General features: G+C 34.9%; 2 protein-coding genes across 3 annotated transcripts in view; one reads left to right on the forward strand and one right to left on the reverse strand.

Moving 5' to 3' along the window:
* On the reverse strand, positions 1 to 6,182 carry zgc:162144 (RD3 domain-containing protein). Its single transcript, XM_058797449.1, has 3 exons — positions 6,054 to 6,182; positions 1,975 to 2,276; positions 1 to 902 (listed from the first exon to the last, which is right to left on the reverse strand). The coding sequence occupies exons 2-3, from the start codon at positions 2,274 to 2,276 to the stop codon at positions 539 to 541; spliced, it is 666 nt and encodes a 221-aa protein (XP_058653432.1). The 5' UTR covers positions 6,054 to 6,182; the 3' UTR covers positions 1 to 538.
* Positions 6,132 to 12,075, forward strand: part of si:dkeyp-115e12.6 (centromere protein F) — a 23,057-nt gene continuing 17,113 nt past the window's right edge. For both annotated transcript variants that reach the window (XM_058797445.1, XM_058797446.1), the window contains exons 1-3: positions 6,132 to 6,300; positions 7,853 to 8,071; positions 10,715 to 10,911. In XM_058797445.1, coding sequence (XP_058653428.1) covers positions 7,910 to 8,071; positions 10,715 to 10,911 — 359 coding nt within the window. In that variant the 5' untranslated portion in view covers positions 6,132 to 6,300; positions 7,853 to 7,909. The remainder of the gene's footprint in view (positions 6,301 to 7,852; positions 8,072 to 10,714; positions 10,912 to 12,075) is intronic.

The following is a 12,075-nucleotide window of genomic DNA, read 5'->3' on the forward strand; positions in this document are numbered from 1 at the left end:
TTATTTTGTTAATTTATTACTTATAGTATACAATTAATTTATTTTATTTGATTTGATTTTTTTTCCACCACTTTTTGTTTTTCCCTTATTTTGTTCCCTTAATTTATCATTTTTTTAATTAATTTTTTTCTTCCAGAAATATGACCTGGACATATTCTTGACAGGTTTTGTGAGCTTCACTCTCACAGAAAAATTGAGCTGTTAAAATACACACATTTTTGCCAAATATTCACATTTATATTTACATCCAAATATTCAAAATAATTAAGCATACATTAGAAAGTAAAAAAAAAAAAAAAGTCTAGGCCAGTGTTCTTTGGTTCAATTAACAAATTAACAGTGTTTGTCTTGCAATCTGAAAGCATAAGTTTTAGTCTTTCAGGATGTCTCGTAGGATCAGATTTTTTCCCCTTCCCTTGTTCTTTGCCGCCGCCTCTTTTCTTCCTCCTCCATTGCCAACTTACCTTGAAGGCTACATTTCCTTCAAGCTTTTCAACTCCTTCTTTCCTCTGTCTTTCTCTTCATCTCTTCCTCTCGTTCAGCTCTGGGCCGCCTGCTCAAGAGGAGTGATCTCTGGCATGCTGAGGCTCCGTCCCTTCCTGGTGCGCATGGCGGTTTCCACCTGTTCAGCTGCTTCCTCTTCTTCATCAGACCATGTGTTTTCCTCTTGCAGGTTGTTGCGGGAACCACCGAAGCTTCCCTTCCCGCGGTTCAGGGTGCGGAACTTGGATCGAAATGTGACGAAGGAGAGGCTCTTGCTGCGCTGTTTTTCCCAACGGTTCACCCGATTCTGGAGCTCTGCGTCTCCCTGAAGCTCATCCAGGCAGTTTCTTATGACGCTCCGGAACAGTTTGGGGACGTCTTGCACCTCCGGCTCAAACTCTGACACAAGCTTCCTGAACCTTTTAAACAAACAACAAAAGATATTACTTAGAGATATTACTTGACTCACCTCTGTCACTGTAACTCTTATTTGGCAATACCTACCAGGGCTATGTAAAACTAAAAGCAGCATAAAACATTTTTGTTACTTGAAATAAAATAAATCTTGATGGAAATAAAAGAAAAGAAAAAGAAAAAAAAGAGAAACTTTTAGCTAGTTGCCAAGGAAATACTTTTTATTATCGTTTAGTTTAATGGTAACCTGATGTACTAAAATAACTAAAATTAAAACTGTATAAACAAAAACTAAAAGTAATAATAATAATAACACAAATGACAAAAGAAAAAAATGACTGAAACTAACAAAAATGAAAAAGGAAATTATAAAAATAACTCATTGTACATTGTACATTTACGTTGTAAAAAATAATCACAGTAAGTAAAACAAAAATTATTGAAGTGATTTATTTTTTTTTTACAAGGAAATACTGTTTAGTCTTTCTACTTCAAAATGTAATGTTTAATTCAGTGTGTTACCTGCCATTTCTTTATAATTAATTGTAAAACAAGCAATTTCTGTTTACTACTAATTTAAATATTCTAATAGTATATAGGCTATGTGTGTGTGTATATATATATATATATATATATATATATATATATATATATATATATTCATGATACTAAAATAAACTGAAATAAGATTTTATTTCACATGTACACACAAATACACATATAAAAATAGATTAACACATTAAATACATTAACTTATAAAACATTACTAAATCTTGTAATAACTACTTAATAACATTACTAAATCTTTATTTCTTATTTTCATTTTCATTTAGTTTTACTTGGGGTACTGAAAACCTAAAGCAAATTAAAATTATATATATATATATATATATATATATATATATATATATATATATATATAATATTAAAATATATATATTAAAAAATTACAAAACAGACTATAAAAACTACAAAGATTTTAACAAAACTTAAAATAAAAATGGAAAATATAAAAACCTAATTCAAACTCTTAATAAAAATATAATCTCAACGATACTAAAAAACACTGATACCCACCTGACAATGACCGGGCCGCACTGTTGAGGTGGGATCTGTGCGCAGAGGTTCTGCAGTTCCAGCACGTCTCCTGGTGTGAGCTCGTAGGGGACGTGTGCCTGAGGACCGGCCAGCCAGCTGTAGTCTGCAGAGGAAGAGCTGCGGCGTCTGCGAGTCACTGCTGCCTTCTCCAGCCGGATTCGCTCGGTCCGTTTCACCATGGCACCCAGCTCCAGCATCAAAGTGTTGGTCACCAGCTCCTCTGGAGTGCGCTGGCCGGGAACCTTCGGCTCCAGGGAAAACACTACCGACCAGGGAAACATCTGTGAGAGCAACAACCGTTCAAATTTGAGTTTATGATGTTCATATTTTTAACACTGAGCACTTAAGTGATTGCCATATCAGTAGATTTCATTTTGACAGACTTATTTTGTTGTTAAACATTTAGAAATGACATCAAACTGTATTTGGTGCACCAAATACAACTATCTATCTATCTATCTATCTATCTATCTATCTATCTATCTATCTACCTATCTATCTATCTATCTATCTATCTATCTTATTTTAAATTTTAAATGTGTAATTTCTAATATGATAATATTAATGATATTGTAATATTTAATTATTCTACATTATTATATTTATTATAATAATATCATAAATCTGTTTAACTGTTATTATTACTATTATTATTGTTGTAATAATTCTAATAATTTCTTGTTTGTTTTATTATAATTATCATTTGGAAAAGAGAATTTTTACCTTTTGATCCCTCAGATTATTCATGGTTTATCTAGACATGTTTAGTATATATCTGACTGTTTTGTCCATATTTAAAGCCCTGTTTCAGTGCTAAATAGTATTATATGTAATACTAATATACTGTTTGCTTCCTGGATAAGTAGTAATGTGCTATAAAGTAAATATTCTATTTGCACACTTGTATTCATGCGTGGATAATTATCAAAACTGTTATTTGCAAATTATCTCAGGGTACAAATATCTGCACTGTGTTACTGGTATTATTTAGAGGAATTATAAAAATGTATGGATGTTCAACTAAAGTTGAGTACAGGAGCAGGACACTAAGCAACAAAAATAGGGGAACAAATGTATAAATAGCCACACTGATAGTATAGCAGCTGGATTTTATTTTGCAAATGCAAAATATTAAATAGGCTATATGTATATACTGAAGTTGCAAAAAAGGATATTACCTTTCAAATAATGTGAGTTATATTCCTGTTTTAATGTGAAATGTCTTCAAATTGGACCCGAAGATGTAAATGTAGAGCCAAAATATTAAAATCCAGGGTTTGGTTTCCAATCTAAGCACTCCAGAGGAGACCGCTCTCCTTTGCACTGTTTTAGACACTGTAAATGTGTGCATGTAATCCCATATAAATATGCAAGCTGGTATTTAGCCGTCTGATTAGCTCATTGAACATGCACCTTGCATACGTTGTGATCTCCTCCTGCTCATCCACAGGAGCTGATTGCACAATATCTCCTCGTGCACAACATGTGTGCACTGAATTTTTTTTTAATAAATTAATTAATGCACTGAAATTGTATTTATGGCATCATGTTCATTTTAGACTATTAAGGAATTTCTAATTAATTCATTTGTGGAACATTTGAAGAGTAACAAAGCAACTTTTAAGTTTCATACAAAATAATGCAATGAAAGTGATCTGATTATTAATTTTCAATAATTTATGGCCATTAGATCTATTAAAGAAATAGTTCACCCAAAATAAACATTTTCTGAAAATTCACTCACCCTCAGGTCATCCAAGATGTAGATGAGTTTGTTTCTTTATCTGAACAGATTTGGAGAAATACAGCATTACTGTACATCACTTGCTCACAAAAGGATCCTCTGCAGTGAATGGGTGCCGTAAGAATGACAGTCCAAACAGCTGATAAAAACATCACAATAATAATCCACAGTAATCCACACAACTCCAGTCCATCAATTAACACCTTGTGAAGCAAAAAGCTGTGTGTTTGTCATAAACAAATCCATAATTAAGATGATTTAACTTTAAACTGACACTTCTGGCCAAAATAACAGTCCATAATCCATAATAATGCTTCCTCCAGTGAAAAAGTCCATCTCCTGTTCTCTCGATCAAAATTCACAATCATATTTGTTTAGAACTGGTTTGGGCGGTTTTGTTGTAAACAGTGCTTGATGTGCAGATATTTTTCTCCTGATTCAGACAATACAACTTTTGAACTCATTGAAGGAAACAATATTATGGATAAAGGAAACATGGATTAATGTTGGATATGTGTCCAGCAGCTTTTCATTTCACAAGATGTTAATTGATGTGGATTATTTGTGGATTATTGTGATGTTTTTATCAGCTGTTTGGACTCTCATTCTGACGGCACCCATTCACTGCAGAGGATCCATTGGCGAGAAAGTGATGTAATGCTACTTTTCTACAAATCCGTTCTGATAAAGAAACAAACTCATTTGTGAGTAGATTTTCAGTAAATGTTAAGTTCTGCTAGACACCAACAGGTGGTAACATCAGTTACTCAGAGGTGCTTAAGGAGTTGTGTAACCCATGCACATGCTGTCTTAGTCCTTGTGTATCTGTACCCAACTGTATGTGTCTGATCGGCCCGAAAGAGTGAGAGAGAACAGAACTGTAGGTGCTGTGATGGTTTCCGCTCTATTCAGCACTTCAGAGGTTTAATCTGCATATGTGTGATCATGGATTACAATGCACTCCTACACGTTTCTCAGAAGCAAGGGCCGTGGCGATGGACATAATCTGATTATGTGCTGTTTATGCTGGTGTAGACCAGTGAGAGTGACCATGTTACATAATGTACTTAGTGCATCTTGTTTCTCTACTTAATTTCTGCAAGGGTTTTTTCTTATATTTAGCCTTATTCAGACGGGACTAGTTTCACAGGGGGTCGTTAGAGAAATTTGTGTTTCCCAATCATATCACTTGGTGATTATAATACTGTCCGAATCTGCCATTTGTTTTAACCTTCATAATTTTGACTAAAAGCAGTGACTTAATATTTGTCTTATTATTATTTTTATATATATATATTTGCGCACTAGAATTTGTGTGATGTCTATTATGGAAAATACTTCAACCGAATCAATTAACTGAAATCCATTCTTAATCTTAACAATAATGGCAGGTAATTGTACATTTTTTAATTTTTGACGAAATATCTGTAGATCTCTGTGTTTACAGAGAAACTAAACCCATAATAAACTCAGGGTGCCCACTCCGTATAGCCTAACCTAGCTAACTTTCTCATTAAGTTATGAAAATTGTATTTCCGAATGTCCTGTGCACGTCCAAAAAGTCCACCTTTTTAAATGTTTAAATTCTTTCCCTTAATTGTTTATGTGAATTTTAGAGTTAGAGACAACATTAAGGGAATGTTCCATTTTATAAACGCAAACATTATGGGAATATTAGTTTTGAATGTTCTCTGAACCATCTGAAACTAACTAAAGTTAGACGCAGTTAGAAAGTGTATCTTAATTGTTTTAGAAAAACATTCCATAAACAAGGTATTTTTTTGTTTTTGTTTTGCTAAAGTCTTAAGAACGTTAATAAAGACCAGATAACTTGGACTGAACGTTGCATTAACGTTACTGGAGGAATGTTTGGTCAATGTTTGGTTAGCCTCGCCAGGACGTGAGCCGCAGTTCTGAGAACGTTACCTGTTAGCTAGCAACCAGCTAATTTCTAACCTATTTTTTGAAAAACCTTTATAGGAGTTTGTGATTAACAAACATTTTTAAAAATCTCCATGATTTTTCCTTTCAGATCTGGAAATCCTTCTTTGAAAATAGTGTGAATGTAAAATAATGTGATATAAAACAGTCTGAAATAAAGTGTTTAATGATTGTGTTTACTCAAGCATTTTATTTTTTAAATATGATACAATTATATATTTTTAATATAAAATATTTTTTTAATTATTTTATTAGATATATATATATTAAATCAGCGAAATTCAGTGTTAAAAATGCTTTAAAAAAAAATACAAAATAAATAAATAAAAGGTTCTTGTCAGTGACCTGCGGGTGCCACTGCACTTCTGGTTACCTCTCTAGGCCCCGCCTCTTTATGAACGTCACGGACCCCGCGCACGCCTCTCGTCAAATCAAGCTCGGCGGTTCTGTGAGGGGAAAGAGAAACAGCGACCGCGTGCGCTCAGTTTTGACTGTTAAAAATAACGACAATCTGGAAAAACGTTAAACGACCAGACTCCTCACATATAACAGATATACATATCAGATCTACTTTATTAACAGCCACGTAAACGGGGTTCAAGACGTCAGGATCGGTCCCGGTAAGTTAAGTGATACCACATTGTTTGATTTCGCTGTAGCATTTCGTTTTGTCTGACAGTATTTTGCTCTGCGTTTGTCTTTCTCAATAAATAAACTATTTTTACTGAACTTCTGAAGGTCTTCAGGTTCTAGTTTGCTCAAAACCCGCCAGCAAATCCTACTATAGCGAAGGTTTTGCTCATGAATATGTCTTTTTTGCAGCCCGTACGAAGCTTAATTGATATTCATAAGCCAGGACTTCGCCATAGTAGGATTCATAAATTCGCTGAGGTTTTACTTTTGTAAATATACAGTGGATGCTGACTGTAAACGTAAGACAAGACTTTTGTTTAACGTGTATAATCATCTCGGTAGCCAACACGGTTATTAACCCAGCCTGGCGTCAGCTGTATTTGAAAGCACCATCTTTGATGTTTTGTAATGGAAATGAGGGTGCATGGAGAGATCTGACCGGGATGTTAACAGTTCCACAGTTCACGGGCCGGATTTTCCTCATTCCTCTCTTTTGACAATCCAGTTCTCTCTGTCGGCGAATGAGAAGAGAAACTAAACACAAGAGATTGAGGGTTAATGTAAATAGACACTTTCACTTTGTGTGTGTGTGTCTGTGGTACTGTCCAAACCTTTCCTTTAGTGAAATTATGTAAGTTCCCTTCAAAGAGTAGTTCACCCAAAAATGAAAATGTTTATTTACCTCATTTGTAGAACAAACATGGACTAATTACACACACACACACACACACACATATATATATATATATATATATATAGGTTGTGTTTAAATGAAATCTATCCAGTCATAATGGAAGTGAATAAGAATTGGACCCATCAAGCTGTAAAATTACCAATAGATAAATAAATCAAATCAACAAGAATTGGTGCATACAAGCGCTCAAGCGCTATAATCCAAATCTTCCGACGCCTAGTGAAAATTCTGTTCACAAAACAAACCAAAATAACTCAGTATGCACACAAGAAATCTTGACATCTCCCTTAGAACACTTTGCGTGTTCATTCTGTGAATGAATTGTTCTTTTGAGTCCAATAATTTCTTTGAATTTATTGATCTATTACACAAAGGGCCGGTCTGTATGATTCATTCATGAATTGGACTAATCTGGTTTTTGAGTTTAACTGTCAGTCCCTGTCCTTTGTAATTCCGTGGATAAAAACAACCAGTACAATTGTCATCATTTCTTTTGTGTTACAATGAAAATAACATGCCATACAGGTTTGGATGAGTAAGCAATCACAGAATCTTCTGTTTTCAGTATAACTTGTGGTGTTTTGGCAGCAAAAGTCCCTTAAGAGTGTTTCCATGAACACTCTGACAAACACACACACACACCCTCACCATCGCTGTGATTTTCCTTTATATAAAAATGACACAAGATTAATTTTCCTTTTTGTCATTAGTGAATGTTAAAAGTATGTGAACTGATATTTCTGGTCTGAAACAAGTACAGACAGCTGAGAGTGTCTCCCCTGAGGCAGCACACTAGATCCTCGTGAACAACATTTCAAGATTTTTCTACATCTCTTCTGTCTCAGCGCTAGAAGATGAGCAGCCGAGCTTTCTGAAGCATCAGTCTGTAAGCACCTGCGGCGATGAGCTGGGCCGGAGATGACTGGACTGTGGGTCTGACGGGTCACGTCCTACAGAAGGTTCAGCAGCTTCAGGCTCAGAATGAGAAACTGAACAAGGAAAAGCAGCAGAGGCAACTGCAGCTGGACAACTCTGAAGCAGCTCTGCACAAACAGAAGCAGAAGGTGAGTTATGGCGGTTTAATTCAGAGATATGTTCATGAGCATTTTAACCTTGTAAAGCCTGACATATAAAATAATAGTCTGAAAATTTTTCACCTTTTTTTTGAGCATGGTATTCGATACATTAGGCCTTCATAATTGATATATACACACACACACACACACTGAGAATATGGAGCTTAAAAAATAAAGAAGTTTTGCTCAGACTGAGCAAAAATATGCAATTCAGTTCAGTTGCTGGTATTTTTATGGCTAGAAAGTAAGATGAAATTCTAATGTAAATCAATGATATGTTTATAACAGTAATTCTGTATCTCCCAAAATTTTTATTAGTGAGATGCTATTTAATTTCTTAGTTGCATGATTAACGTTCTGTTGTTTTTTAGTTTAAAGGTTACTCCACCCCAAAATGAAAATTTAGTCATTAATCACTTAGCCCCATGTCGTTCCAAACCCGTAAAAGCTTCGTTCGTCTTCGGAACACAATTTAAGATATTTTAGATGAAAACCAGGAGGCTTGTGACTGTCCCATTGACTGCCAAGTAAATAACACTCAGGGTTCCCACGGGTCCTTGAAATCCTTGAAAGTTTGTGAATCTGATTAAAAATGTTCAAGGCCCTGGAAAGTTTTTGAAAATAAACAAACATAGATACAGGTCCTTGAAAATTCCATATTACTCCCTCCCGGTCCGCTAATGTATTATTTCGCCAACACTTTGTGGCATATGCATACTAGCTTGCTTGATTTATGTTGCACATTTATGCGTTACGTTAAGTGTTTCCCACGTGAGGTACTTTGTGTTGTTCGTTGCCATGACGTTCACACGCACACAAAACTACTAAGATGGTACCTCAGCGTTTCACAGACGCACCGTGAAATATTGCAAAAATAGGCTGAAACGTGATGACTGGAAAATGCAAGTTTCAAGATATTTGTCTCACCAAAGAAGATTACAAAGAATGGCTTGCCAGAGATCCAAAGGATGTAATGTTGAATTGCTTTGCTTGTTAAGATAATGTAAAGCCATGAGGCAAGAAAAACTTAAAAGCATATTCATATATCTTAAAACTTCTGGTTACATGAGCCTAAGCTCTTTTCAATAAAATCCATGCAAAAGTTAATATCAGATCATTTTACGACAAATATCAGATTTCTGTCATATGGCCAAAAATAAATGCAAAAAAAAAATTAGCTTTTTTGCATAGTTGTGTTTGACACATGAAAACTGTAACAATGTATCTTACAAGGTGACGCGATGTAACCTTTGCTCTCACTTGAAATGTGTCCCCACATTAAGTCCTTGAATTTGAGGGTATTGGACCTGGAAAGTCCTTGAAAGGTCCTTGAATTTGAAGTTAACCAAGGTGTGGGAACCCTGAACACTGTCAAGGCACAGAAAAGTATGTGAAAAGCATCTTCAGGATAGTCCATCTACCATCAGTGGTTCAATCTGAATTTTATGTAGCGATAAGAATGCTTAGTACAAAAAGAAAGCAATAAAAAAGAAAAAAGTAAATATGACTATATACATAAAATGCAGTAGTTCTGTGCATGGAAAAAAAAGGGGAAAACGACTTGCACCTAAGTATATAAACACTTCCAACAATATGTATTTTTTTTCTCTGTGCTTTCCATTTATTAGTAAATCAGGGGCAAGAAACCATAAAGGCCAGGTATAGAGAAAGGGTTTTTCTTTTTTTCTTACCTCTTCCTTTAAGAAGGGTTGCCAAGTAGTGTGAAATATTTCTGTATTACCAAGTATTGTAAATTTTATCTTTTCTATTTGAATAAGCTGCATCAGGTCGTGCAAAGTAGCTGGGTGTGGAAGGATTTTTCCAGTTCAGTAATATAAGCCTTTTAGCAATTACCAAGCAGAAGGCGAGCGCAATTGATTGTGAGGGTGACAAGAAAACATTTGTGGGGTTGAGTCCCAATAATGCTACTAGGGGGCATGGTTCAATATGTGAAATAAAACATTCGGAAATTGACTTAAAAAATTGATACCCACTAAAGAGATCAATGCTGGGCAAATCACAAGATGGATCAAAACCAGGGTTGATTTTAGACAATTTGGTCTTTGTCCAATACACTCTATGCAACAAAAAACTCTGTAGTTTCAATGTTGTTTGAGAGATGAACAAATAAACTTTCCTCAAAAGCCTTAATGGATAATATTTGATATTCACATTTAAACATGATTGTTCTAAAAAAAAAAAAAGTATGAATAATCAAGTAAAGTTGTTTCAGTCCAGTAAGTGTTCATTTAGAAATATTACAGAAGATATAAAATGTATTCTTGTTTACTTTATAATAATGAACATGAACCACGACATGAAGGTCCATGTTTTTACAATTATACTAAAATGCCTTTAGCTTGCTAAAAACATATGAACTATCGATTAAACAACAGAAGGCATGTAGTAGATTGTGTGCAACAGATTTCTGAGCAGAAATCTTTATTATTGCTTTAGCAATTCATGTATCAAATATGAGACACAAGGCTTTTTATAGGGCTAACAGAGGCACTCTAGCAATGCAGAAAAGCTGCCTGGAAGGACACCAAATGGAAAGTTGGCTAAGAGTTCCAGCACAGCTGTAGCACAAACAGTGCGTGATGTGTTATGTAGCATCTTCCTCTCTGTCAGTATGAGGAGGTACGTGTGGAGCTGGCTGCAGTTCAGAGGGAGCTGGGAGGAGTGCGTGAAACAGAGAAGGTGGAGGTGCGGACCAGAGAGCGTCTGTCTCACGACCTGCAGGTCAAAACAGGTCAGGTGCACTCACTAGAGGGACAACTCGAATCTGCCAGAAAGCTGACGCAAAACCTCACACAGGAGATCAAACGGTGAGACATGCACACACAAATCATCCTGTCTGTTTACATACCAAACTGAACCAAATCACGTGACGATGATTAGCAGTTGAAATTTCATTTATTCTTACATTGATCCTTGCATCATTACTGTATTTATTTGTCTATATTCAAAAATGAAGGAATGTTCCAAATTAGGGTTGTGCAAAATGTTTTGAACTAACCTTTTATAACCCCAAATTGTTTGCAGACCCCACATCAAAGTGTCATCAAAGTTCTGTCATCAGTTACTCACCCTTATGTTGTTCCAAACCTGTATGCATTTCTTTATTCTGCTGAATACAAAAGAAGATATTTTAAAGAATGTGGGTAACAGATTTGGTTTCCATTGACTTCCATGTACGGACAAAACAAAAAAAACAATGGAAATCAATGGGAAACCCACTATCCTAAAGAGAGATCCACCAATCAGAGAAGTTGCTGAATATCGCACGCTCAAATCAGTCACGCACACTCAAATTTAACTGTATTAGGAAGTGGATTATGTGACAGTCACATCCTGCACCTTCATTGGTTGTTGCTGTGTATTTGCATAAAATTTAACTTGGCTAAATTGTGTTGCACAGCCAAGGGTATCCGGTGTTTGGTTTGCCTCATCACCCACTCTCATTAAAAATGAATGACTTTTTGGTTGCTTTGGTTAATCAATTTGACGGTCCCCATTGACTTCCATAGTATCCCCCCCCTCCCCCCATTATGGAAGTCAGTTGGGACCAGCAACTGTTTGGTTCATCAAAATTCTTCAAAATATCTTCTTTTGTGTTCAACATAAGAAAGAAACTTAGAAGTTTAGAACGGCATGAGGGTGAGTAAATGAATTTTCATTTTTGGGTGAACTATTCCTTTAAAACCTTAACTAAAACAAACAAAAAAAATGTTTTCTTTAATTGTAATGAAGCTGAAATTCAAAAAATTTGATTAAAACATAAAAAAACATTACAAACTTAAAAAAACGGAAATATTTAGAAATATTAAAATTAGTGCTGTCAAACAATTAATCGTGATTAATCGCATCCGAAATAAAAATCTTTTTTTTTTACGGTGTATATTTATGTATATATAAAGAGCATATATTTTGAAAATATTTACATGTTTAAATGTATATTTATATTAATATAAATTATGTATAAATATTAT

This window comes from Onychostoma macrolepis, chromosome 14, assembly GCF_012432095.1.
Source record: "Onychostoma macrolepis isolate SWU-2019 chromosome 14, ASM1243209v1, whole genome shotgun sequence".
NCBI lineage: Eukaryota > Metazoa > Chordata > Actinopteri > Cypriniformes > Cyprinidae > Onychostoma > Onychostoma macrolepis.

Excerpts from the sequence above, each read along its gene's own strand:
- zgc:162144 (XM_058797449.1), bottom strand. The coding sequence starts at position 2,276 with ATGTTTCCCTGGTCGGTAGTGTTTTCCCTGGAGCCGAAGGTTCCCGGC. Across the intron at positions 903-1,974 it reads TGCGGCCCGGTCATTGTCAG|GTTCAGGAAGCTTGTGTCAG; the intron begins GTGGGTATCAGT and ends TTTGTTTAAAAG.